Source organism: Chlamydomonas reinhardtii, chromosome 12, assembly GCF_000002595.2.
Source record: "Chlamydomonas reinhardtii strain CC-503 cw92 mt+ chromosome 12, whole genome shotgun sequence".
Lineage (NCBI taxonomy): Eukaryota > Viridiplantae > Chlorophyta > Chlorophyceae > Chlamydomonadales > Chlamydomonadaceae > Chlamydomonas > Chlamydomonas reinhardtii.
In genome coordinates this window covers 1,804,273-1,830,252 of record NC_057015.1, presented here as the reverse complement: position 1 = coordinate 1,830,252, position 25,980 = coordinate 1,804,273, and the positions used below count along the sequence as shown (strand labels likewise).

The 25,980-nt window shown below is 61.5% G+C and overlaps 5 protein-coding genes across 5 annotated transcripts; 1 reads left to right on the top strand and 4 right to left on the bottom strand.

The window, feature by feature from the left end:
* Positions 1–1,846: 1,846 nt before the first annotated feature.
* Positions 1,847–4,547, bottom strand: CHLRE_12g511900v5 (uncharacterized protein). The gene is made up of 7 exons (XM_001691019.2): positions 4,337–4,547; positions 4,081–4,221; positions 3,879–3,992; positions 3,367–3,555; positions 3,083–3,139; positions 2,807–2,876; positions 1,847–2,530 (listed from the first exon to the last, which is right to left on the bottom strand). The coding sequence occupies exons 1-7, from the start codon at positions 4,511–4,513 to the stop codon at positions 2,481–2,483; spliced, it is 798 nt and encodes a 265-aa protein (XP_001691071.1). The 5' UTR covers positions 4,514–4,547; the 3' UTR covers positions 1,847–2,480.
* Positions 4,548–4,654: 107 nt separating this feature from the next.
* CHLRE_12g511952v5 (uncharacterized protein) lies at positions 4,655–5,550 on the top strand. The gene has a single exon (XM_043068246.1). It carries the CDS (start codon positions 4,900–4,902, stop codon positions 5,074–5,076), a length of 177 nt encoding a protein of 58 aa, XP_042918122.1. The 5' UTR covers positions 4,655–4,899; the 3' UTR covers positions 5,077–5,550.
* A 22-nt stretch (positions 5,551–5,572) lies between these two features.
* On the bottom strand, positions 5,573–11,484 carry CHLRE_12g511950v5 (uncharacterized protein). Its single transcript, XM_043068245.1, has 14 exons — positions 11,102–11,484; positions 10,766–10,857; positions 10,283–10,500; positions 9,872–9,984; positions 9,520–9,650; positions 9,273–9,288; positions 8,990–9,055; positions 8,728–8,805; positions 8,348–8,461; positions 7,907–7,991; positions 7,540–7,597; positions 7,197–7,370; positions 6,649–6,752; positions 5,573–6,408 (listed from the first exon to the last, which is right to left on the bottom strand). The coding sequence occupies exons 1-14, from the start codon at positions 11,430–11,432 to the stop codon at positions 6,012–6,014; spliced, it is 1,977 nt and encodes a 658-aa protein (XP_042918121.1). The 5' UTR covers positions 11,433–11,484; the 3' UTR covers positions 5,573–6,011.
* A 53-nt stretch (positions 11,485–11,537) lies between these two features.
* CHLRE_12g512000v5 (uncharacterized protein) lies at positions 11,538–17,515 on the bottom strand. Its single transcript, XM_043068247.1, has 12 exons — positions 17,207–17,515; positions 16,351–17,110; positions 16,162–16,278; positions 15,719–15,808; positions 15,483–15,631; positions 15,242–15,352; positions 14,947–15,072; positions 14,542–14,733; positions 14,173–14,370; positions 13,647–14,015; positions 12,685–13,449; positions 11,538–12,475 (listed from the first exon to the last, which is right to left on the bottom strand). Exons 1-12 carry the CDS (start codon positions 17,210–17,212, stop codon positions 12,074–12,076), a joined length of 3,285 nt encoding a protein of 1,094 aa, XP_042918120.1. The 5' UTR covers positions 17,213–17,515; the 3' UTR covers positions 11,538–12,073.
* A 602-nt stretch (positions 17,516–18,117) lies between these two features.
* On the bottom strand, positions 18,118–25,944 carry CHLRE_12g512050v5 (uncharacterized protein). The gene is made up of 10 exons (XM_043068248.1): positions 25,313–25,944; positions 25,032–25,082; positions 24,674–24,715; positions 23,349–23,747; positions 22,999–23,159; positions 22,546–22,638; positions 22,355–22,397; positions 21,788–22,226; positions 21,455–21,617; positions 18,118–19,459 (listed from the first exon to the last, which is right to left on the bottom strand). Exons 1-10 carry the CDS (start codon positions 25,515–25,517, stop codon positions 19,202–19,204), a joined length of 1,854 nt encoding a protein of 617 aa, XP_042918119.1. The 5' UTR covers positions 25,518–25,944; the 3' UTR covers positions 18,118–19,201.
* Between the last annotated feature and the right edge of the window lie 36 nt (positions 25,945–25,980).

The following is a 25,980-nucleotide window of genomic DNA, read 5'->3' as shown; positions in this document are numbered from 1 at the left end:
GGATGGGCGGCCCCCCGCACTGCAACCATCCGAGTCCCCGCACCACCCGTTGCACCGACGCCGCCGTAGCACTCACGACGTCGGCCACCGGGAGCGGCAGCGCGGCGGCAGGCCCCCGAGCCAGCTGGGCCGCACGCGCGGCGGCAGCCCAGCCAGCGGGAAGAAGGGCCACCGCCGCCGCAAACCGGTCGGCCGCCTCTTGAGGCGACGCCGGCCCCGGCAGGGGCGACGGCAGGCGTGCCCGCGTGCTCCAGTGCAGCACCCGCCTCCACACAGCAGTCACATACATATCCGCACTCGCTTCACCAGACCGGGAGCCCTCCGCCCAAGGGCTTGTCAATGCCTGCCGCAGTTCGTTCAGGCCGTCATGCGCTGCAACCAGCTGGCCCACACACGCCAGACCCGGCAGAGCGAACAAATCCGCGAAAGCCAATTCCCACGTGCGGCCGTCCACACACAGCGCCGGGTTAGCCCACAACGGCACATGACTCACCCACGCGCCCGGCTCGGGCGGCGCCACAAGAGTCACCGCGGGCAATGCAGTCATGGCTTTCAGCAGGCGCGCAAACGGCTTGCCCGCCGGGGTGAGCGGCTTATTCAGCACACGGTCCGCGGCCCCCCGCACCAAGAAACGCAGGGGCGTTGCCGCCGGGTGCACCTGGCGCAGCCACGCCGCCGCGACCCGGGTCCACGGGGGCACGTACGGCAGCAGACCACACACACCCAACACACACCGGACCGCGAGACCGGCTTGCCGCGCTTTCACATGCGGCACCAGCGGCAACAGGCCCGCCCCCCCCACCGCCGGAGGCAGTTGCATAAGGTCAATGGAGAGGCCAACCGGGCGTGCATGTGGGCTGGCATCAAACTGGGCCGGCGACAGTCGCCGATCCACCACCGCCGCCACCCTGGCTAGCAGCCGGTCCACAACGTACAGTTGGGGGAGACCCGCAAATTCCAAAGGATACAGGACCTTGCCCAAAGCATAAGCCGACGCCGCGGCCGCCCGACCAAACATGGACACGGGCATGCGCGCGATTTTACTCAGCACCCCCATCACGGCCTCAAACGTAACTGGTGGGGAGCATGCGCCCCAATCCCCGTAATGCACCCCTAGTGACTTGGCCGCCGGCACCACACGCCAGCCAGGGGGCAGGGGCGGGCCAGCCATGCCGGCCGGCAGGGCGCCAGCACCGCCGACCGTCCCCATCACCATCAGTTCAACTTTAGTCATATTTAACCATAATTAAGGCGGGATCGGCACGCATGGTTCGGCTGTTGCACAAACTTTCGACATTCTTGCCCCAAGACGCTTGTCGTCGACATGTTTTGATACATGGATGTAAGATATTCAGGGCCCGAGAGCTATACTCGCGGACTGAGGAAAGTCAAGATGTCCATGGACTCGCGAGGTCGCTTCTCGCTCTGGCCGAGTTTTCCCTGCGGCCTATTTTTCTACAATAGGGAATAGCAATTAATAATACGTGGCGCTCGCGGTTTGCGCCAGTTTGGCACTATTTGTCGACGCAGGCAGGCACCGGACAGTATGCTATGTTTTGCCGACGCACGAACGCAGCACGAACGCAGGCACCGGATCGCTTCGCTCAGGGGGCTCAGCCCAAAAACAGGGTGTGCGATGGGACAGGGGTTAGGCAGGTTGGCGAGGTTGGGGAAAACAGGGTGGGGGGTGGGCGCGCCGTCGCCAGGGGCACCCCCCACCTTGCTGGAAATCGAAGTTCGCGAACCGTGGCCAGGCCATGGCTGCTCTCCGCACCGCAGCTGTGTTTTCTTTTAACAATATGAGTGTGACAAGCTTAAGGAAGTTCCTCTAGAAGACTAAGGCCGCGAAACTCAAAATTTACATCGATTCGAACACGCGGGGCACGCGTGTCGTGTTTGCACCAGCTATCCCCCCGGATTTCGCCGCCCAGGGTATTAGGCAATTTACTTTAACGTACTGTACTAGGAGCACGCTGCATCAATACGCGTATAATACAGAGAGGGTGACGTACTAGGGCAACCCTGGCGCGTAGTCACAGTTCCCAGAAATAGTGTGCCCCGTCCCTGACTGGTATGGCCGCATAGGTCCAAGGCCTCTGATTTGTGAGTGGTTGGGAGTTAAGGCCATCCAACGTTGTACAGTTCCGCTGTTCGTAACCATGCGCTGCCAAGTTCCCGTACGTCGAGATGCAGCACGTGATGGAAGAGGCCTCAACACGCAGATCAGTACGCGGCCCAAACCCGCAGCGGTACCGATCCCTACTTGCATCCGGAACGAAGGCTATCCTTCTCGAAAAGTAAACACAACAGCAAACGACTTCAACCCACGCCGAGACACACACTCCGCCTCTCCCCTTGCTCGCCCAAAATTGCCGCTCATCACACCAGCTCACCCTCTCCGCGCCCCTCGCCACAAAACCTCCGCGCCCCTCTCCACAAAACCTCCGCGAATACCCGTATGTTACAAGGACGAAGCCGCTTTACGCCATCACGTTGGCGGGGGCCTTCGACACCTTGATGCCGTGGATGGCTGTACGAGGGTGAAAGTACACAGGATGAGGAGGGTCGGTTAGCATAGTATGACAGAAACAACCGAATGATTGGTGTACATGGAGGATGGTTTGACTGGCATTACCGCACATAGCCTGGCCTCCCTTTCCGTGCAACTTCTTTGCAAAAGGACCCGTGTATGCACAAAGCAGAGATCATGACTGTGCCTCTCTCAAGAATAGCCGTGGAAACAGTTCCAGGTCCATGCGCCACCACTGTCGGCCTGGGCCCAACCACTCCCGCGCGCGCGGCTCACCATCGCGGTAAGACTTGGCCTTGAACACGGCAGAGCCGGCCACCAGGGCATTGGCACCCGCATCGATCACCTGCAAGGTCACAAATACGGGCCGCGAGCAGCTGTGAGCTTCGGCATGGTACGCCGCGCGCACACCAGCCACGCGTGCGAAGATTCGGCATCCCTCTAAATAGAGGTCGGCTGCCCAGCCCCGCCAAGCATAATAGCCTGGCGCCTCGAGTACCAGCAAATTTGATGCGAAAATGCCCTGAGCCGCATGCTACGCTAGCAACCCACCTTGTAGGCGTTCTCGGGGGTCACGCCACCGTCAACCTCAATCCAGGGGTTCACGCCCTGCGCGGTAACAAAAGTTGGACGTAATGTGTGGCGTTACGGCGATTCAGTCAGTGTTCTTTGGGATTCACAATCAGACTGCGCGCCGCCTGTAGTCGTTCAGGGCATACGACGATCACTTGCCGCAAACGCACGCCCCGACAACGGCATACGAGCTCAGCTACAACCCATGCATCAGCATCAACCCCTGCCGATCAACCCGACCGCACGCCCAACCCAGCGCCCACCTTCTCGTTGCACATGCGCTTGAGGTTCCGGATCTTAGCGACCTGGCTCTCAATGAACTTCTGGCCGCCGAAGCCGGGGTTGACGGACATGATCAGGATCAGGTCGACAACGTCCAGCACCTCCTCAATAGTGGACAGGCTGGTGCCGGGGTTCAGCACAACACCGGCCTTGCAGCCCAGGTCCTTGACCTGTTTGTGGAGAGGGACAGGGAGCAGGGTGGAGTTAGCACGGAAGGGACGCCGCGGGCGTGTGGTCAACGGGGGAGAGGCATGAATTACGCGTGTAGGAGTTGCAGCGCAAGGGGTGTTGCAAGCTGCGGCCGCACACGCACACCACTAGCTGTGGCCGCATAGTACTGCCATTGTTACATTAACTTTGATTGTGGTGCGCGCGTGCTCAATCAGCGTAATCCTACGCATGCTGGTGGGGTCTGGGGGCCCGGCCGGATAAGCTGTTCTGGGTCGGCACGTGCGGCGTGCTGGCACCGAACGGTCTACACCGGCGGACGGACCATGTTCAGGGTGCGGTGCAGGTGGATCGTCGATGACTGCTCAGCGTGCACCGAGATGATATCAGCGCCAGCCTTAGCGAAGTCGGGGATGCGCAGCTCGGGCTCCACGATCATCTGCGACGCGTTTGCAGAAAACGGATAGTCAGCGACCTGGGCCGCACCGGTAGCCAAGCCCAAATGCCCGATTCGCTTCTTCACTTACCAGGTGCACGTCCAGGACCTTGTCAGTCACGGGGCGCAGGGCCTCGACGACCAGCGGGCCGATGGTGATGTTGGGCACGAAGCGGCCGTCCATAACGTCGATGTGCACCCAGTCGCAGCCGGCCTGGTCGATGGCGCGCACCTGTTATCGAGGGGAACAAATTAGAGGGGTTCAGGGCCCGCGCGCTCTTCTACAGCGAGCGCCGCGGCGGCGGAGCGCACATGCAAGCAAGGTTTGTTGGGCCCGCGCGACGCACCTCGTCGCCCAGACGAGAGAAGTCAGCGGACAGGATGGAGGGCGACACAATGATGTCGCTCTTCTTGCACTTGTCCACGCGAGAGGTGGCCTGGACGCGCACAGCGCTGGCGCGAGAGGGCTTCGCCGAGCGGGCGCCCACGGCCTTGGAGGAGCTGCGCATCTGGAGGGCCTGCATCTTTCTGGGTTTGAACGGTAACGGCGAACAAGCGACGTAACAGAGCTGCGCGAGGTAGTCGACCGGGACTCAACCCCGTCATGTGCCTCATCGCCGGGATTGAGACAAAACGCCCGCTCGTATTTATCCCTTGTTGGATTCGTTCGGTTCCAGTGCGCACAAATTGCTGCATGCTCTTCTATGTTCTATGCCGCCTCCATTTGAGTAGCTGTTGAAAAGTACTGCATTTCAGTTTCCTTCAAGAGCAGTGGGGCCCCAACATAAGCCCCACGCGCCCACGCTTTGACACCCCTCCAGCCCCCTGCCTGTCAGAGCCTCTCCTCTTATGAAAGCCCCTACAAAGGTCTATAGCAGCCCGCATGTGCCGGTGGCACTTTGACACGGAAATGGTGCCCCCGTGGTTGACAAGGGCGACAGCAAAGGGTACCCCTGGCAAAGGGCTGTGCGAGGAGGCCGCGGCACCTAGCCATGCACTGTGCCTTGCAAGGGTTGCTGCGCCGGGGCCGAGCCCAACGCAACCCGTATGCGGGCGCTTCCGTGTCGTGCGCATGCATTTCAACTAGCCAAGTGAATTGGCACATGGAGGGCAGGATATTGGTGATGGAACGGCAATGCAGTTTGTAAGGGCATTGTGTGTGCGGGGGGGTGGGGGCCTGGGGGGGGTGCTCGATGTGGGTCCCGAGTTGGTCTCCACTCTCAACTGATGATGAGTGGTGGCTGGTAGAGGCGAGGGTCAACTCATTTGGTCCCAGTTCATGCAGCACGTTGACCATACCATTTTGCCCGCATACAGCTTTGATGCTGGTGGATGTGAACTTCAGGTTGCCAGGTCACTCGCATACCGCTTCTGTGTCCAACCCAGAGCTGTGACTGGGCAACTGGACTGGAGCAGTCCGGGCAAGCCAAGTGATTTCAGGCAGGCTGTTTAGCATTTCAGCACTTCAGCTGCTGTCGAGCCTGTGTGTGCACTGTGGCACGCATACCCACACTTGGTGAAGCAGTGGAGCTGACAAGGGCTTGTAGTAACTTTCGCCGTGGCGGGCCCGTGCTGGACTCAATTTGTTTTGGGCTACCGTTAACAGTCAACACTCGAACAAGTTCCGATCTCCAGCCGCTGGCCCGTCCAGCCGCCGCGCTCTTTTGCGGCCACATCCTGGCGCCGTAATGGGCTCGCAGCCTGTCGCAACTGGCGCGTAGCCCCTCAGGGTTGCCACCGCAGACACTGTCGCGCACACGCACGGCCTACCGACGAGTAATCCCCTGGACGCATTGTGCGGTCTCTTGCAACCTGTCATCTGCAACGTAGCAACTCCACCAACCCGACGTGTCCGGTGTCCTGTGCACATCGCCGCACCCCTACCGCCAATGTGTTAGTGCATGCAGGCTGCGCGCATGCACAATGCACGAAATGCATGTCACCCTACACACACAGCCTGAGCTCGCCCGTGCGCATACCGAGCTCACTTACAAGCGCCAGGGGTCAGCGCCAGCCGCCCGCTTAGCTGCAGTTTGGCAGCTGCACCGTATTCAGGTCATTGCCGCCGCTGGAAGAGCCACCACGGCTGCTACTGCCGGTACCACCGCCTCCACGGCTAGTGCGCCCACGGCCGCTCTGCTGCCCTCCAGTGCTCTCTCCGGGGCCGCCCTGGCCGGCACTGCTACCGCCGCTGGTGCCGCGGCCACTGCTATCACCGCCACCGCTGTCAGTACTGGGTCCATCTGCACTGCCAGCTCCCGCGGCAAAGGTGTAGAACATCGCGTGCGGCACGTCTCCAGCGGCCAGCAGCGTCGGCAGGCTGCCAAAGCCGTCTGTGGCGGAGGTGGCGCCGGGGCCGACGCCCACGGCAGTGCTGTTCTCGGCTGACACCAGCGTGACGCCCTCGGGTGAGGAGCCACTGCGGGGGCCAGGGCAACAGGAGTTGTGGTTATCGAGCCACAGCCCGTGAGCATCATGTCGGCGCACACCTCGACACACACAGCGGCACTCCTTGCCATGATGCACAATATCAACCCTTCTCCCTGCCTTTCCAAGCACATACAGCTACCGCTGTTTGGTGAGTGCACCGGTATGGTAAGGCTCAACGCATTGGCGGTCTCATTCAGCGCCACGTGCACCGTGGCGTCTCCGCACTCACCACAGCCCCTCATTGCCCGGCCGCACCACCACCACCAGCTCCGGGTTGCCGAACGCCGCGCGCTGGGCCCAGGTGGCAGGGATGGAGCCAGACAGCTGGTTGCCCTGCGTGTGCAGTTGTGTGAAGGCATGTGTTAGGAAGGGGCAGAGCGAGCGCGTGCTAGCGCGGATGGGTTTGCGGGGGCACGAGGGCAGGAAGGCGGCTGTCAGCAGTCACATATCAACCAGCTGAGAGCCTGTGGCTGACCGTGGGGGCGACGCATTTCCATGATCGTCGGTGCCTGGGCTGGGTGCAATTTTGTTTATCAGGCCGCAACTACATTAGACACTTGCTTTGCCTTTTCATGTCCCATATAACCAGCTGAGAGCCTGTGGCTGACTCCAGTACGGGCAGGAGGCGCTGCCATTCCGCAGCACCAGACCTGTGCGCGACACGGCCCCTTGCCGGCGCTGAACACGACTGCCGCAGCCGCCCGGTCGCTGGCGCCCGTTGGATTGGTGGTCAGGTCCCCGCAGCCCCCACCTGCCCAGCCCAACCACGCCGCCCACCTGCAGCGTGAGCAGCGACAGGCTGTCCAGCGCGCCCGGGCCGCCCCAGCTGCCGGGCAGCTCCCCGCGCAGGGAGCAGTTGTGCAGGCGCAGCTGCTGCAGCGAGGGGAAGGCGCTGGACAGGCCCCAGTTGTCAGGCAGGGGGCCCACCAGGGCCGAGTTCACGGACAAGTCCTGTGGGTGGAGGAGCGACAGACGGAAATGAGGTGAGATATGATCAGCGTCTCCTGGTGTCTCCTCGTACACCATGACCGGGTCAGCACCTCCTCGGGATAGAAGCACGGCAAGGCAAAAGCCGCTGCCCACACGCCCGCACAGGACAGCGACCAAGCTGACGACGCACCAGGTTGCGGAGCTGCGGGAAGGCGTTCGGCCGGCCCCAGTCCACAGGCAAAGAGCCGCTGCAGGGCAGAGGGGCAGCGGGGTAGGCCCGTGGAGCATGGGCATGAGGAAGACTCAGATGGGGTGGGCTGCGCGGGTGGTAGGGCTGGGAAGGGGAGGGGCTGAGGGGTGGGTAGCTTTCTCCATGACAAGGCCAACTGGGTCACACGCGCAGGCATGTGGAAGGGTACAGGGCCACACGCGCAGGCATGTGGAAGGGTACACACCGAAGCACGTGTGCACATACGCGCACACGTAAGTACGCAAGGCACGCACGCATCACGCACGCAAGGCACGCACGCAGTCACGCACGCAAGGCACGTACGCACCTGAAGTTGTTGTTGGACAAAAACAGGTTGCGCAGGTTGGGAAGCACCAGCGGCGAGGGGCCGCCCCACGAGGAGGGCAGTGAGCCTGCGGCGGCAACACGCCGGAGGCCGGGCAGTGCCGTATACGGTAGGAGGAGGCATACACACATGAGGGCAGGCATTCGGATACCGGTATGCTCCCTCCCCTTGGGCTCTCACGCGCATCAGCACTGCTGCGTGCCATGTCTTCCCCAGCTGTGCGTTCCTGTTCCTTAGACAAACAGCCCAAAGCGCACCCCGTCTCCCTGCCCCACCCCCACCTCCCCGCCTCTCTGTGCCGCTCTGCCACGCCTCCCTACCCTGGCCGCCCCCATTCTGCCCTGCTTCAACCCTCCCAGCCTCCCCGCCTCCCCACCGCTCCGCCGCCCCGCTTTCCCGCTCCTCCGCCCCGCCCACCCGCACCTGACAGCTGGTTATCGAATGCTGACAGCCAGCGCAGGTTGGGCAGCGCGCCGGGCTGGCCCCAGGACTGAGGCAGCGAGCCATTCAGCCGGTTGCGGTGCAGGTACAGGTCTCCTGGGTAATGGCGGAGCAGGACGAGTGGGAGGGAGGGAAAGGAGGCGGTGAATTCCAAGTCTCGTAGTGGGGCGGTGCATTTACGTTTTCGCCCCTAGCCCAACGAGAATAGGTCACGTGGGAGGTGAGGAAGTGGGCAGGCTCAGCAAGCGGGCGGTGCGGGGTGTGCTCAGGATATAAAGCCCACTGTCGCCTCCTTCACGCCTTGTGCTGACGTCGCCGTGTGTGCCGTACAGCTGTGCGGTCCTGCTGCCAACCCGACCCACCTAGCGCGGGAAACGCCCCCGATCCGCCCCACTCCGGCGGCAGGCTGCCGCTGATCTCGTTGAAGGCCACGAGCAGACCTGTGCAGGCAGGGGCACGTGCGCATATGAAGAGATCAAGCAGGCGGTATACGCTCGAGTGAAGTTTTTGCCTGGGGTGAGCTGTGGACGCGCATTGTTGTACGCGACCTAAGGGGGACCAGGCTGTTAGTCCGGCACCCCCCGTTAAGGGGCTGCGACATCTCGCTCAGACGCGCCCGCTCACCAGTCAGGTTCCTCCACGCGCCGCTGCTGCCCCAGCCGGATGGTAGAGGCCCGTTGATGCGGTTGTCTGGGGGTTTGAGGGGTGAGCAGGCAAGACTTGGACACGACCGACACGCAGCGTGCCTCAGCATTCCCCCAGAGTATGCTGCACACATACCGCCCAACCATACACCCCTCCGCACTGCAAACCACGCAACTGCAGCACCGCGAGGGACGGCACCAAGTCACATGCACGGCATCCGCGTCCTCTTTTCCCATTCGCGCGTCGGGACGTGCGCACCTACCCATGAGGATAAGGTCCTGTGCGTGCGGCAGCCGGGGAGCAGGAGGGCAGGGCGGGTCAACATGTGCGACTCGACGGAGTCTACTGATGAGCAGTGTCGGCCCTTCCATGCCGCCACGAAAGCCAACAGCACGGGCGCGTGCAGCACGACCCACACGACTGCGCACGCCTGGGCCCTCTACCCTTCCTTCCCTTACCTTGTCCTACCTTCGCACCGTCTGCCATCCCCCCCACCCCACCCCACACACCTGCAGCTGCGGGAATGCATCATCCGCGCCCCACTCGGGCGGCAGACTGCCGGTGAGGCGGTTGGAGATGACTGACAGCAGCGACAGGTGCGGGAAGGCGCCGGTGGTGCCCCAGGCGCCGGGCAGTGAGCCTGAAGGGGCGGGGCGCGAGCTCGTTGCTCACCCGCTGCACGCGGCGACGCCATGGCGCCATGGTCACTTGCGGCAATGCAGGTTGTGTGACACGCCTCGAGCCCCAGCCGTGAGCCGCAACCGTGCGGTCCTGGCGTCCCACTTCCTTCGCGGCTTTGCCCGCCTCCCTCCCCATCCCACTACCGTGCACAAGCTACCGTACACGACACGCCCAGCTCACCCGTGAAGTCGTTATCCCCCAGGAACAACAGCTCCAGGGAGGGGAAGGCGCCGGACTGGCCCCACTGCGGCGGCAGCTCGCCACTCAGGTGGTTGTTGTTCAGGAACAGGGACCTTCATTGCATGTGTGTGAGGGGTGTGGTGTCGCAAGGGAAGAGGAAGAGGGCTGGCGAATGGGCGAATGTGGGTGAGGCAGGGAGGTGGGTGGGTGCGTGGGCAGAAGGCATGGAAGCACTAGCGCGGGGAAAGGCAGGCTCGAGTGTACGGGAGTGCGGGTGTGCGGGTGTGCGGGGCACATGACGGCTGGCCGAACGCACGCCGCAGGCCACACAGCTATGACCGTGTCACGACACAGGATGAAGTACTGATCAGTCCCCCTACACACACGCGCCGCATGCTTCCATTGTCCCACCGTAGCTTGGGGAAGGCGCCGGGGTTGCCCCACGAGGCCGGCAGGCTGCCGCTGGCATTGTTGAAGGACAGGCGCAGGAAGGAAAGGGAGGTGAACACGCCGGGCTGGGCCCAGATCTCGGGCAGGGGACCGTTGAGGTTGGAGGTGTAGAAGTCCAGTTTGGTGAGGCGGCTCAGGTTGGCGTAGATGGGCGTGAGCGTGCCAGTGAAGCAGGGCGGCTGTGGGAACAGGCGGGGCCGTCCAGTTTCGTAGGTAGGCAGGAGGCCCGAGCAGTTGGTGGCGGGCACGTAGCATAACCACACTCGCAACACTCGTCAACCAGAAGGAAACGCGACGAGTTGCCCAAGCGTGCCAGCGTCAATGCAAACCCAGGCCAAGCCCCCCAAACCCGCCAACTCTGCCGACTTCCGAGAACCCCGCCTACCGTGCCAGTGCTCCCCCCCACACACATACGGTACACACACAACACACACACACACACACCTGTGTGCACACGATGATTAGCTCCACAATGTGGCCGTCCCGGTCGCAATGCACGCCCGTCCAGCCGCTGCAGGGCGAGCTGTCGTCCCAGCCTGCGGGTAAGTGGGGGTTAACTTGGAACCAATCCCATAAGCAAACAGAAGCGCTGCAAGGAGAAGCTGCAGCCGCATATGCGAGCTACTGTACGTCACCATAGTGGGGGAGAGGGGGCAGCGCGGCAGTGGTCGGGCGCAGCGGTGGAGCAACTGCAACGCCACAACCCGGCTACAGCCCGCTCACACACCGCACGCCAGGCCCCGAGACCGTCGGTCCGGTACTGTAGTACATCCCGCTCACCCGAATAGCCGTTGTTGAGGGCCGCCTCATTCCAATTGGTGATGCTGTCCTTGATGGCTCGCAGCACGCCCAGCTCATAGCTGGAGGCGGTGGGCGCGGGCGGCTCGGGCGCCGCCACCGAACCGCCCGCGGGCGCGCGACCCGAGGGTCCCACCGGCGAGCCGTTTATTGTGACGCTGGAGCGAGCGGCGCGCGGCTGAGAGGGCTGCCCCTGCTGCTGCCGGTCGGCGTAGGATGGGTCCGGCCGCTGCAGCTGCAGCCGCTGATCCTCCTCGCTCACCGGCCGGGCTGTGACGGCACCCAGCAGCGCGACCAGCAGCACACGCGCCATTGCGAGCGCTGAGCAGCTGTTGCGGTGCATTTATGGTTGCGGTGCTATACAAGAGCAGGTCCAGGAAAGGAAACGGCGTTTGTGGTGAGAGAGGCTCTGTAGCAGGACAGCCGAGCTTTAAATGCTGTTCCGTGGAGTCCCCGGCCCAAAACATGCGGATCAGACAGTGAGCTTATACGTGCCTGAGCTTCGTAAGATAAGAGTTGTGGCTGAGCGCCCGCGGCTAACCATGCAGCAGGGCCCCACCCGACACGGCCCTGCCCACCGCGATCAAGTCACAGTCCACGCACGCCTATCCTGTGTACTGACGCCGGTGCGGGCCACACCCGACCGGACAAGGCACGCCCATGTCCTACTTTGCGGCTTCTATCCTCAGTGCTGCCCACCCGAGCCTGCTGAGTGCAGTCAGGACTCGGTACCCTAGCGTAATGGTGCTCAATCGCCATTTCCACCCGAACGCATCCACAGCGGGTGCGCCTGCTCATCACCGCGCCATCCGCTCAGCCCCAGCCACTTCACACCAGTACCACGTGCTAAACCTCATGCTAGCTGAATCCACACAAACGAGAACCTGTCTAAAAGCACCTAGTTAACACCTAGTCTGAGATGCGGTGTGCCTATCACCGCGGCTCTTGAAACACTTATTTAGGGTGCTGCTGCTTCACCACCAGCGTGTAGTCGCGATCAGAATCGCCACGGAAACGGCGGTACCCGGTGTAGGCACCGAAGATGACCAGCACAATCATCGCGGTCATGCCCAGCATCGCCATCCAGCCGGTCAAGCTCACGCCCTGGGCGTTACCCTTGCGGTCGCGAACAACAGTGGGGATGCCGGTGGTAATCTCAATCTTCTCAAGCTGGTCCTTCAGCAGCGCGAAGGTCAGCGACGACTCAAACGCCTGCTTCATGTTGGGCGGCTCAGCAATGTCGGCCAGGCGGGCACAGGCGGGCGACAGCAGCTTGGGGTTGCCGCCGGTGGCGTCAGAGGCGCCGGTAACGGCCTGCAGCAGGCGGGCGGTGGCACCGCGGTCCTGCTTCTCGAGCTGCGCGGAAAGGAGAGGTAATGGACAGGTTAGAACGCTGGCAGTCATCATTTAGGCGAGGCCCCAAGCAATGCAGTACAGTACAGCACAATCCCGAACAGCAGCCATGTGTGCACCCGAGTTGCCTGTCAACACCGCAACGTCCTGCTGTTCAATGCCTCCCCGTGCACACTCTACCGGTAGCCCCACCCCCTTCTGCAGTTGCTCACCAGGGTGGCCAGGCAGGTGCCGACGGCGCCGGCGCGCGAGGCCATGTTGGGGCGCTCCGCCAGGCACAGGCGGTTGATGTCGTCGTCGCAGTCGACGGTGATGATTGCGTCGGGCTGCCACACAAAGAAGGCCATGTGAACGGCGCGGCCCACCTCCTTGGCGCAGCCCTCGCTCAGCATCTCGAAGTTCTTGATCATGCACTTGTACACCAGGCCGTCCTCGCTGATGGCGCTGTCCTCAGCAGCGCAGTAGGTGAGCACGTCGCTCCTGCAGGCCTTGCGCAGCGGCGGATCCAGCTTCCAGTTGGCCTGGCGGCGCTGCAGCTTGTTGATGACCTGGTACTTGCAGTTGCTGCCGAAGTCGGCATCGTTCATGTTCTCAGCCAGGCAGCGGAACACGCGCGCCTGGCCCGGCTGCACGGCGTCGCAGAACAGCTGGCGCTCGGCCTTGCAGGACTTGAGCAGCGACACGTTGAGCTCGATGGAATCGGCCTCCTTCTCCTCCAGCAGCAGCTCCTCCTTGCGGCAGGTGTCGGACAGCTTCTTGCGGTTGTCGCGCAGGCACTTGTGCACGCGGCCCTCGCCCGCCTCGATGTTGTTGCAGAACTTCTCCACGTCGGTGCGGCAGGCCTCGGCCAGCAGGATGTCGTTGTTGTAGTTGGACACCTCCATCTTCTCGTAGTAGTAGACCTCCTTCTTGCAGGCCTCGTCGTCAATGTCGTCGATCTTGTCGGTCAGGCAGCGTAGCACCTTGCCGCCGCACGGCTGTGAGGACGCAGGAGCAAGACATTGACGGGGAGAGGGTTAGTACGCGGCAATTCATGTGCTCAAGCCCCGCCGCTAACGGCAAGCAGCACGCACCACACCACAAATTGTTTCCTTCCTTGTGCGCTCTACCACCACACTACACACCAGCGACCGCAATCTGCTGCAGTGGCATCAACTGTAGGCGAAGGACTCACGCTTCCGTCCTTAGCCTGGCACAGGCCGGGGCACAGCTTGTCCACGTCCTTCTGGCAGGCCTTGTGCAGGCGGAAGTTGAAGCGGTAGTCCTTGGACATCTCCAGCTCGTAGCCCTTGACCTCGTCGGCGCAGGCCTTGCCGAAGTCCTTCTTGTTCTTGTTGTCCTGTAGGCAGCGGATAACCTTGCCGCCGCCGTGGGGGATGTTCTTGCAGAAGCGGTCAATCTCCTTGATGCAGGCTGACTTCATGGGGTACTGGAAGTCGATGTTCTCTGAGAAGCGGACCTCCTCATCGAACAGGGTGGCACGGCACACGGGGCTCAGGTTGTCGCGGTTGTTGCTCAAACAGCGGATGACGCGAGCAGAGCCCTGCAACACGCGACATGACAAGGAGGCCAGCTCGAGTCAGCAAAGCATGTGGCGGTCAGTCTGGTAAAAATAGACGCGTCAGGCTGCACAGTTCTGCTGACCGCGCGAAGAAGCGATGCGCCGTTTCGCCATACGGTACCCGGCCTACCCCACCTACCGGCGGCACGTTGGCGCAGTACTTCTGGCGGTCCTCGTAGCACGCCTCCGCCAGAGGCACGTCGAAGCGGATGTCCTGGGCCGCCAGTTGCAGGTACTTCTTCACCTGGGACTTGCACTCGGCGTTCTTAATCTCGCCTGAGTAGTCCTGCAGGCAGTTGATGACCGACGAGTCGTACGTGTCGATGTCGTCCAGATCCTGTAGACAGAAGGGAGCAGAGGTGCGGACAGTGGTGAGCTCGTGTGGTTGGCAGGCAAACCGCCCAGGGTGATTCGCCATCAACCGCTAGCCTACCATGCAGGTGAACCCCGTACACCGCCGCTGTCTCGCTGATGCCACCAGCCCGTTTCACGTGCACGCTTTACCCACCCCAAAGTAAGCACACATGTTGAAGATCTCATTCTCGCACACGTTGCGCAGGCGCGAGTCCAGGCGGAAGTCGCGCACGCGGCGCTCAATCATGGAGTCCACCTCATCCTTGCACTCGGTGGACAGCTCCTCGCGGTGCTCCTCCAGGCAGTCTTTGGTGCGCGCGTTACCGGGCTCAATGTCCTTGCAAAACTGCGCCACGAATAACAGGCGAAATCGGGTAGCCTTAATACTGTACTGCCATGCCTGCAGCCCCGTCGTGTCCCACTACTTGCCCATCGGTGCCTTAACTGCTCCCCGCTTTGCATGCTTAACGTCTTCCCTCCCTCAAGTCCGTTGGCGCAGGTCGATTCCTTCCCGACGCCCTAAATGTACGCCCATCCATCACCCAGCTGCGCAACGCACCTTGCGCTTGTCCGGCAGACACTTCGAGAACAGGCGAACACTCAAGCGAATATCGTCTGCATTTTCCATCTCCTGTCGGAATAGCTGCTCCTCGCATGCCCATGATAGCTGCATACGCTTGTCACGCTGCGGGATACAAAGTTATGGAGAGCAGTCAGCAAGAGGTCCGTACATCGTTGAATGGTGGCTTTCCTATGTAGAAGAAACGCGAAGGCGATATCCCCACGCACAATGTCTTGCCTGGCGCCAACACGCACAGTCCCTCGCCCGACCCCCAGTGCTAGCGCGCGCTCACCAGGCAGGCCTGGATGCGGCCGCCACCGTTCTTCACGCCCTTGCAAAGGGTCTCAGTGTCCTCCTTGCAAGCTTCGTACAGCATGGGGTCCGCGCGAATGTCGATCGCAGCCTGTGTGTTGATTGGACTGAGTCACAGCCTGGTCAGCTGCAGCAACTGCGGCTGCCCGAGCCAATTACCCAGTGCGCTGAAAGTAACCCCTGAATACGCCGCTGGTGACTGCCCCGGCCGCCCTGCGCACCTCCAGCATGACCTTGAACAGCTGCTGCTTGCAGGGCTTAGAGACCTGCGACTTCACGTCACGTAGGCAGGCAATGACCTGACCAGACTTGTAGCCGAAGAACCAGGTGACGTTGCAGAACTTATCCGCATCAATCTTGCACGCCTTGGCTGCGGGGTAGAAACACATCAATGACCTGTCAGCGTGCGTAATGCAGCGCCTGCCGACTTCCACTGCAGCTGTGGGCAAACACTCACCCAGCGGAACGTTGGCGTTGATGTTGCTGTTGCGCTGCACCTTGTAGGCAAAAACCTCCTCACGGCACTCGTCCGAGATGTCGGGCACATCTGTTCCGCAACATTCAGGGTGGAAAAGGGTCACGTCAGACACGAGACCACAACACTTCCACGTATAAGCCCTGCGCCCCCCGCCACCACATCGGCCCACAAGTTTCCGACATAACCCCCCGCCCCCAGGACCACTTGTCACGCCATCACAACACTTCCGCGTCCAAGCCTTGCGCCCCCCGCCACCACAAAGGCCCACAAGTTTCCGACATACCCCCCGCCTCCAGGACCACTTGTCACGCCACCACAACACTTCCACGTCCAAGTTCTGCACCCCCCGCCACCACAACGGCCCACATGTTTCCGGCATGCCCCACGCACCCAAGGACCGACTGTAACGCCATGGAACCTACCGTCGCCATCCTCTGGCACCTCGCTGGCAGCAATCTGCTCGCTGATGCAGTCCGCCAGCTGGCCCTCGCCCTCCTCCACGTCGTCGCAGTACTCCTCGATCTCCTTCTTGCACTCGCCTGTGCAAGATTCGGCTCCCGGTCAGCTGAACTCAATGCAGGACACCCAGTCCCGCCAAATGCGCAACATACCCTCGTCGTCAATGTCGTCGCCAAAAGTGACGTTCGCGGCGGGAGCGAAGTCCACCACCTTATTCTGGAACGCAGGAGCCTTAGCGCGCTGCTTCTTGTTCTGGTCCTTAGTGTCCGCTGGCTTAGTCTCCGTGGCAGCTGGCTTAGTCTCCGTCGCAGGCTTAGCGTCAGCTGCCTTAGTGTCTGCGGGCTGAGCGTCAGCAGCCTTAGTATCTGCGGGCTTAGCGTTGTCAGCCTGAGCGTCAGCGGCCGCGGTTGTCGTCGCGGTGGTTGCAGCGTTCACATCGGTCGTTGCGCCCTGCTCCTCCTCCTCTGCCTCCTCGTCGTCAGCAGCAGCCTCCTCCTCCATCTCCTCCTCCTCAGCAGCCTCCTCCTCCTCTTCGGCAGCAGCGGCCTTCTTCTTCTTCTTAGTAGCCTTCTTGTCGGTAGTCTCCTCCTGCTGCTGCTGCTCGTCTGCCGCTGCCTCGACCGCTGCGTTCACAGCCTCAGCAGCAGCAGCCGCTGCCTTAGCAGCAGCCGCTGCAGCCTTGGCAATAGCTGCACTGCCCGCATTCGCATCCTTCTTGACTGTTGTTGCTGCAGCCTTGCCGGCTTCAGCGTCCGCAGCATCCACCGCAGCTGTGGTTGTGGCAGCAGCAGTTACGTTTCCGGAAGCAGTCACCCCAGGCTTATCAGCTGCAGCAGCGTCCGCTGCAGCTGAAAATGCGGGCAAGAGGGCCACGCAGCCCAGCAGCACCAGGCCGAAAAACACCGCCCGAGCCTGCAGATATATTCACTTGTTTAGTGCGTTCGAAGCAGGTTGTGCCGACGCAAGCGAAGCGATGGTAGGATGCTGCAGTTAACGTGGTGCCCTTGCCTTCATAGTAAGAGCGCGCAACTCCCGATGACGCCAACAGCGTCCTCAAAAAGTAGCAACGATGTTTATGCTGGGCTCCCAGCGCTACACGCGAGACTCCGCGCGGGGACCGAGCTGCACCGCGAGGGCTGCCCTCGCAACCAGGCTTTATCGTGCTAACTCAAACGATTGTGGCTAAGGCCATGGACAAGCCTCTTGTTGAACACGACCGAGTTTGAGTGTTCAGTGATCAGCCCCGTTGCGCGGGCCGGGAACAAGTCAAAAGCCTTTGTCGTGCAGAAAATGTTTCTAGTAATGTATTGGCCTAAGGCTCCCACTCTATGGCAACAGATCGGTACAGCTCGGGGAACCAACTCGGGCCCCGAAGCAAGCGAGTTGCATGGGTCGTGCAATTTCCGAAATTGGCGCGCGGGCACCGGCGTGTCACAGTCAAGGTACAGCTTGGCTTGTAGTAAAGCACATGCATTCTATAATCGTGCAGCAGAGTCGGTGCTACGCCCTTCACCCGGCACGCCCTCCACCCGGCACGCCACGCACCCGGTTCCAGGGTAGTTCCTCCCCTGCCCAATTCCTCCTGGCGGACCTCCCAATCCTCGGGTTTCGCCGTGCGTCAAGTGCAGACCTCCGTTTTTCAAGCCATTTTCATGACCATACCTGAGCGTGAGTAAGGCCTAGGCTCGCAGATGGGGGATATCTTGCTCAAGGCCAAGCTCAAGGCCGGGCAAGGCGCGCCTGGGGTGTGCGTGCGGACAGAATCAAGGCAGGTTGGTGAAGTCCTGCAGGGTGCAGCTGATTCCCAGACCCCAGCAGATGGCAAACAATTTGCAACGGTAATGCATGAGCGCGCGGCTGGTCGAACGCCGGAGTTACTGTACCGACAAGTTGCTGGCTGGAGACATGAGGATGGGTAGCAAGCGGGTGCGTTACAATCACTCGTCCATCCCCCCCCTCAATCTGGGATGGCGGCAGCTCATCGTCATCCTGGCTGCCCGCTGCCGACTGCCCCTTCTGGTTGATGCGCGCCACCAGCGCGCGCACCCTGCCCTCGGTCTGCTCCGCACCCCCAGCCGCACCCCCAGTCGCACCCCCAGCCGCATCCCCCACCGCCCCCAGCCGCCCCATCATGTCGAGAACGCACAGCTACGGCAGTCCTACGCAAGCACTGAGAGCGCCACGCCGCACATGGACGCGCCGATGGACCAGAGCCACAAGCAGATGCGGCCCGCCAGCTCTCCACATCCAGCGAACATGAGCGAACCAAGGCCACTAACTCTGTTGCAGGCCCCGGGGCCAGACTCCGTCGCACTCGATACGCATTCTTGGTCTATCAAAGACTCCCTAAGGAAGCCACAACTTCCAGGTGAGGCGGCAAGCCACAGGGCCGGCCCAACATGGCGCTCCTTAGGGGGAGTCCGCGTCCCCTAGCCGCATAGCAACCCGCTCAATGCATGGGCGAACGCTGACCTTCGTGCTTCTTCCAATAATAATCCTGACGAACGAGAGGCAGACAAGCACGTTACTGCCATAAGGGCAATGATGGGGCTCAGCCCTATCCGAGCCGCTATCCAGACAGCACGCAATTTAATCTGTCGCAGTTACCACTGGTCTCAGGAGTCTCTGACCTCCGGACGGCACTCAGTCCACGGTACGGAAATAGCCGCCCGGTTGTCAGTTTGAACCACCGCGCCCACCATGGTGGCGCCCAGAAGTCTCTCAGCACTTCCATGCGGTGGATGATCCATGATCCATCGGATATGTACCCGCGGAGCGGTGCAGCACTCGCCAGCGGTGACAAGCCGCTCCACACGAGCCCTAAAGAAGCACTACAGGTGGACTGAGGTACAGGTGGCGGGGCGGAGTAAAACCCCTCAATACCCCGAGTCACCACCGCCTCTCACCATCTGCTACGCCATCACCGTCTTCCTCCTCCTCAGTCGCTCCAGCTGCACCACACATGCACGCGTGCATGCACGAGGTGTCACCCCGCTGCGCCGCCTACACTACCCCTAGGACCGTCGTCCGCAGTTCACCTAAGGGCAGCCGCAACCACACATGCTGTAGCGCCTGCTCCATGCTGAATGCCTTGGACACCAGGCCCTCAGCGAGTTGCCTCGCACCCTCGAGTGCGGGGTCCCACGGAGGCATCTTGGATAGCATGCGCTGCAGCATGCGGCCCACCAGGTACAAGTCGCTGGCAGCGGTGAAGCGCCCATCGACCAGCGCCGCGCCTCCCTCCCAGACAGCTGGCATGTCCTGAGGGCACGAAGCAAGTGGAGCGTTGAGGGAAGGCAGGCAGAGGTTGGATCCACCCCCATGGCCTTTAGGACGGTCAACCCATGGGCATTAGGACGGGGCGGATGATACACCAAGCACATAACTCCGGGGTGGAGTCCCAAGTCACACGTGCTCGCTGAATTCTTGTCGCCGTCACCGATTTTCATCCGCGCCCCTACCGTACTGCCCTTCGGTAGTATACCGGTGTTGCCTGCCCGGAAGATACAGCACTTCCTTCACCCCGAGAAACGTGGACCCAAATTGGGCTGCTCAGGCGGGAATTCGCCACACCAACAAACAGGGTTTGCGCGTGTTGTACGAGTCTTTAGACACATGGTAGCGACGGTTTTAGCTGTACAAAGGTTCGGTTTTTTGTTTGCGCGCCGGGGAGCCTGCTTAGCTCGGTTAGTCGGCTTACCATCTGGGTTGCACCCCCAGACACGTGCGTAACGCAACATCATCAACACCGCCGATCAGCGTCGGGCGCCTAGCGCACAACATCAACATGGTCAGCCAGACAGCCACCGCAGCTGTTCGCAGCTCGGTCGTCATCGCCGCACGCGAGCCTCCACGACCACCTATTCTACAGGTTGGCTGAGCAGACTGCCCCGATGATGGCGGAGTGCGGGCCTGAACATGGGCTTCAACAGCACCCCTAACAACAGCAACAACAATAACAACCAAGCGGCCGTTCGATCAGGCGTTCGAGGACCCCCAGGCCGCCAACCCTTACATGGAGCAGCACGGCGCACACCAGCCATGCGCCGGGGCTCGTGTACCGGCCGGGACCCGCAGGTCCCATATACCCGCCAACCCGCAGCAGCAGCACAGCTAGTGAGCGTAGAGCGGCGTGGCGCGCGCGGTGGGACAACACAATGCAAGCGTGTGACGGGCGACACGGCGTTGCCGCGATGCGGTGCGGCGGTGCGGTGCGATGCGGTGCGACGGCGCGTGCGATGCGGTGGCGCGGTGCGATGCGAGCGACATGACGATGCAATGCGAAGCGGTGCGACAGTTGGGCAGTGCGCGTGAGAGAGTTAGCGCGAGACGAGCGCGGGCGAGGTGATGCGGCAATCGCGCCACGTGCAATGCCATAACAATTCTGAGAGAACCCCGTTCAGATTTGGTGCAGGCTTCGGCGCTCATACGGGATGACGCGCGCGGACGTACAAAGCTCTGTAAGTCACAAGGGCGTGCTGGCACTTGATTCTGGCGTCTCTTTTGCTCGGCCATACCAGCATTGTACGCAAGGGTGAGCTCAGGCGGCCCGCCCGCTAGCCTCAGCACCAGACTTGCACGTTCGCGGGTTGGGGGCGAAGGTACTCTGGGTTTCGGCTCGCCACGCTTAGGACGCTGGGAAATGCACCCTGCGCCCTCATCGACCCTACTGAGCCTAACTCCCCAATTTTACTTTCAAGCTCCTGCGCATTGGATAAGAGGTATCATCGGCCACGTGGACGTGAAGCACATTCAATGTATGGGGTTGGCTCGGGTTCGGAGCATCGAGATGGGGTTGCGGCATAGTGTCCATGTCGCCATTCGGGGAGGGTTTCGACTGACCAAAGGGCGGGGCAGCGGCAATGGGCCGGCGGGAGCTGAGTGCCGGCCGGGCTGCGGCAAGTCCGCGCACTGCCGCCGGGGGCGGGTATGTTGTAATTTCCGGTTATGAGAAACGCAGTGGCCAGGTTGGATGGGGTGAGAGGGCCAGCCAGACACTCGTACACGTTCCACAATAGCCCCGCTGCTATCTAGCGCAGCGCTAAACGCACATCCACCCAGTCATCTCTGCCTAACACCTTGCTATCCCCATGCTGCCTCGAGCTCCCTAAGCAGGAACAGCTGTGGTAGGGCCAGGCCGCTGGCATACGAAACGTGCCCAGCTACGAGAGTTACAAGCGGCGTTTAAGCGGCGTGGAGAGGAGGGGTTGACAGTGCGGTCCCAACTATCCTTATCTCAAGAGAGGAAATGCTTACCACATCCTCCTTGCGGTGGCGCTGCAGGCTGTCCAAGGGCACCGCCAGTTCCAGGTCGATCACGCGGAAGGCTCCCCGGGTGAGCTTGATGATGTTCGGCCAGCGCAGATCGGTATGGCCAAAGTGGGCCGCATGGATCGCCTGCACGCCCATTAGAATACACCTGCGGGCGGGCCCGGAATGCAAAATTTGAACGATGGCGTTAAGGATGTGCCCGGGTTAGATGGGTGGGGGAGCTTTGATGCGATGCGCTCTTCGTGCAGGCACTGCGTGGCTAGGCGGTTGAGGTGAATCCAACCAACTGTCTAGACAGGAACAAACCCGTGCGCGCACCTGATGGCGAGAGCCAGCTCCTCTGAGCTGTCGGGGCACCAGCTGTCCTGCAGAGGCTGGCCCCTGGGTTCCAGCGTCACCCTGTACGAGCCCCGCATGACAGCTGGTCCCTCCGACGCGTGGATGACATAACTGCTGCCGCGTACGGCGGTGTACAGCTGCTGCAGATCGTCCAGCTGCATCCCCCCCTGATTCAGGTGGCGCGTCCACTCCATTGTCTTCACTACGGAGTGAGGCTGCAACAGCACGCTGCCGTAGCCACGAGGCAGGGAGTTCATGAGCTGAGCGTCCGCCGGCAGCTGGTGCTGCTGCTGCGAGATGATGCCATACACGAGGATGGCCGCCTGGATCACGGTGATCTTGCCCCTTGGCGTGTACGTATCCGAGCTGAGGAGGTGGTAGAGCTTCGTATCGTCGTCGCGGAGCAGGTACAGCAGCTCTGTGGCGCGAACACACGCACCGGAGTGTATGTGGCGCTGGGATGTGGCTGATAGCTGGTGCAGGGTTTGGCTGGGGCAGGCAAGTAGTGCTATACATGGCTGCTTGCCCCAAGCTGCTGCTGCTTACCGAACTTATCGCCGGCGCAAGCGTAGCACAGCAGGTACTCAATCTGCGCGTGACCAGGACCAGGACCGGCAGACAGGTACGTCAAGGCAAGCAAGGCACGGCTAGCACCGAAGTAAACCGTGTGCAGCAGGCAGAAGGGCTACACCAAGAAGAGGCGGCTGTGCCAATAGGAAGCAGACCAGCAGACTCACCTGACCGTGGTAGGCACTGGACCAGCCCTGCACCTTGGTCAGCAGGTCCTCCTTGGCGCTGCCCAGCGTGCCGCTGGCGGGCTTGTCCTCGCCCTGTGTGTGGATGAGCGTGCGGGTTCTGGAGGGGCAGGATGGTCCAGGCCACGCTTGCAGGACAGGGTGAACTTCAAGTACTGCGAGACATGATGCAACGTGCGAGTACAAACTGCCTCGCATGCCTGCTGTGGTGCCCTCAACCGCCCACAAACGCAAAAAGCTTGTCAGCTTCTTCGCCTCCAACAGCAACCGTATGCCCAGGGATCAAACCTAGTTAGCTGACGTGAACAACCAAGGGCAATCGCCAACGAAGCAGCCGATGCGGGACCGAAGGGTAGGCTAATGTCAGATTTCCCTCTTCCAACTGGCTCCTGCCCCTCCCCCGGCATGTTCCATAACACGCCGAAGGTAGCACACCTTGAACAGCAGCGCATTCCGCAGAAGCACCATGAAATTCGGCCGCTTGAGATGAGCGGTCAAGGACTGCTCTGTGCAGTTCCGCTTGCGCTTGAGCGGCCCTCCGCCCATGTAGCGCGCCATGAGGCTCAGCACGCGCCCAAACAGCTCGTCCACACGACCTGACGCATGTGAGAACAAGGACAACAGCAAGTTGGCAATTGTCTCCATATTGCTCATTGCGCTGAAGCAGCCCAGCTCAGCGCACAGATCACCATACATGGCCGTGGAAACGCAGGGCATGATCAGGGCGGACGACGTCCCCGCCCAACATTGTTGCCAATTTGCCACACTGCAGTCGTAATACTTACCGGCAACGCTGAGCTCGTCCCCGAGGTCATCGTGCAGCTGCGCGCTTGGGTGAAGCGCTGACGAGACCAGCACTGAGAGGGCCCACGCCTGCGACTGCGCCTCCGGCTCCAAGAGATCAAGCATTGAGCCATCTGCAAGGCCCACGACGTCGTACACCCACGCGTGCACCGGCAACTTGACAGGTTGGTTGTCCTTGTGCTTCAGCAGGTTTTGGAACAGTTGCCGCAGCTCCGACGCGCCGGGGGCAGCGGTGGGAAGCATTATGGAGCGGAGGAAGCGAGCCGTCGCATCTGCAGACGAGAAAGGGGCGGAAATCGCCGCCGTCCCCGAGCCTGGGGCCGCCGCCGTCCCCAAACCTGGGGCTGCCACCGTCTCCGGGCCTGGGCAAGCCACCGCGGCTGTACAACGCGGGCAGGAGGGATAATTTACTGGTTGTGAATGTAGGCATGGGGAAATCGCACGGCGGCACGGGGGCCCATCCCACCCGCCACCACACGCCATTTGCAATGCCCCGGTGTCCTCAGTACCGCAAGCAACTAGGGTCCATAACGACATTAGTGAGGTTGGGTGCAACGAGCTGCAACCTCGTGTGACACACGGCACCCTTAAGAATCGGGATGTGGTTCTGGACGGATCATCGCGAGGCGCAGTTCCCCAAATGACAGGGGCCCAAGGCAGCTCGCAGCGATCAAGAGCCCACGCATCAACAACATCCCTGTGCCTAGCGGGCACGAGCTGGGCGGCTAGCTGCGTATCTCAAAAGGAAATAAGTCCATATGCCCCACCGTGTGACATGCCGGTGTGCTCCCGCTATCCCGCTCTCGCTATCGCAGTTGCCCAGAGGCCCACTTTTTCACAACATGAATTCACGCACAGCCACAGTTGTAAGCGGCAGGGCCAGCAGCTGCAGCGCGCTGAGACCAAAATGACCCATGTGTGCGACCGCAGGTCGCGCAGCAGCTCCGCAACCGTCGCAGCAGCCCGCAACCGTCGGTGTATTGTTGTGTTGTTGTCAGCCAGGCGTTTGGGTACTATCACATTGTCCTTCAAGGGCATCTCCGGGTCCTGGCTGCTCGTCACCCTTGAAGGACACTAATATGGGTGCCGTACAGCAGGTGCCGCACCAGGGGTGCGGCGCGTGGATGCAGAGGATCCCAGACTTGCACCCCAACGTTATATGACGGGTTGGATGCGTCTATCGAAGGCGGTCACGGCCGATACTTTCTGGAACATTCTGAGTCGCGGCCACAGGGTCCTAGCATGTTACAAGGAGCTATAACTCTGGCCTGGCGGGGACTCTCAAAGGAAATATTTTGCAACTCACCAGCAGCTGCCGCGCTGTGTGAGCCCAGCCCAGCCGCCGCGTCTGCACAACGTGGGAGCGGCCGGGGAGTATGCGGGTTAGAACGGTGCAAATACACGTGGGGGATCGGGTTATGTTTCGCGCACGAGGGCATGCAGACAGCACACTACTAAACGACGTGAGCATTTACCCAAACCCCTAAAGCTGCCCCTAAAAAACAATCCCCTTCCCACGCCCGACAGGTTTAGTAGCCCTGCAATGCAGGGAGCTTGAGGAATCTCCCAGCTCTCTATGTCAGAAATCCAACGGGTGAGGCCCCCTAACCCGTGCCCGATTGGTGCCGATCAGAGCAACCAACAACCATTCAGCAACAACTCACCGCCAGCTCCCAGGCTCGCTGGGCCGGGGCCTGCCGCCGCCGCCGCCGCGCCTGCACGACGTGGGAACGGCCGGGGGGCACATGCAGGTTGATATTGCATGCTGCTTCACGCGCTCGAGGCGGTCTGGTGTGTGGGATGCGGTGCGGGGTTGGGCGCGGGGAGTGCTGACACGCGGCGGTGGTGGGGTGTGCGTTTCGACCCGGGGCGCTTCCAGTATCGCAAACCAAGACGAATGCGCGCTACAACAACGGGGATGCCTGGGATGCTGCGCGTCACTCACTCCGGTCCTGCAACTCCTGCGCCTCCTTCAGGTTCTCCTTCTTCCGAAACTCCACCAAATTTCCCAGCAGCAGGTTCAGCTGGGTCTCCAGCTTCTCTCGCAGCTCCGGCCTCAGTTCTGGGCTCAGTAGCACATTCTCAAGCTTGGCGCACCGATCCTCGTACCTTGAAATGTCTATACGAACCCGCTCTAGGTCATTCGCCATGCTCGGCAACGCCCGAAGGCAGTGACATGGCCGGGGGCAATTGGGGCAAGGTCGCCCCGGGTAGCACGACCTGATAAGCTTTCTCCAATGCAAACGAACACGTATGATAGTGCGTGTACTGAGGGCTAGACCGGTGACCTGACTTGGAGAAAGTATGAATCCATCACCCCACCACTTTTTCACGTTGTAATCATTACAATGGGCTCGTCTGATTAAGGAGCTCCTCAGTCACCAACTGCGGGGATGCCGACCTGACCCTGGGACTGGCATCGGTCGTTTGGCAAACGAAGAGCACTGCACAATACGTAATTCATCGGCGAATAGCAAGCATTTAATTTCCACAGACACCCGCAGGGCAAAAGTCGGTACCCGGGCGCCAAATCTGGTGCAATTTATGCACAATGTCACCTAGTACCACCCGCATGAATCAGACGTTGCATAGCGGGTCGGCCCTGAAAGATGG

Coding starts and splice junctions, on each gene's coding strand:
- CHLRE_12g511952v5 (XM_043068246.1), top strand. CDS start 4,900: ATGGTGCCCCCGTGGTTGACAAGGGCGACAGCAAAGGGTACCCCTGGC.
- CHLRE_12g511900v5 (XM_001691019.2), bottom strand. CDS start 4,513: ATGCAGGCCCTCCAGATGCGCAGCTCCTCCAAGGCCGTGGGCGCCCGC. Junction 4,222..4,336: donor TCTCTCGTCTGGGCGACGAG/GTGCGTCGCGCG, acceptor CCTCGATAACAG/GTGCGCGCCATCGACCAGGC. Junction 3,556..3,878: donor TGCACCGCACCCTGAACATG/GTCCGTCCGCCG, acceptor CTCCACAAACAG/GTCAAGGACCTGGGCTGCAA.
- CHLRE_12g512000v5 (XM_043068247.1), bottom strand. Junction 15,353..15,482: donor TGTTCAAGGTCATGCTGGAG/GTGCGCAGGGCG, acceptor ATCAACACACAG/GCTGCGATCGACATTCGCGC. Junction 14,371..14,541: donor ACATGTGTGCTTACTTTGGG/GTGGGTAAAGCG, acceptor TTCTGTCTACAG/GATCTGGACGACATCGACAC.
- CHLRE_12g512050v5 (XM_043068248.1), bottom strand. CDS start 25,517: ATGGCGAATGACCTAGAGCGGGTTCGTATAGACATTTCAAGGTACGAG. Junction 25,083..25,312: donor GCAGGAGTTGCAGGACCGGA/GTGAGTGACGCG, acceptor CACGTCGTGCAG/GCGCGGCGGCGGCGGCGGCA. Junction 24,716..25,031: donor AGCGAGCCTGGGAGCTGGCG/GTGAGTTGTTGC, acceptor CACGTTGTGCAG/ACGCGGCGGCTGGGCTGGGC.
- CHLRE_12g511950v5 (XM_043068245.1), bottom strand. CDS start 11,432: ATGGCGCGTGTGCTGCTGGTCGCGCTGCTGGGTGCCGTCACAGCCCGG. Junction 7,992..8,347: donor ATTCGATAACCAGCTGTCAG/GTGCGGGTGGGC, acceptor TTGCCGCCGCAG/GCTCACTGCCCTCCTCGTGG. Junction 6,753..7,196: donor TGTCGCTGCTCACGCTGCAG/GTGGGCGGCGTG, acceptor CTGCACACGCAG/GGCAACCAGCTGTCTGGCTC.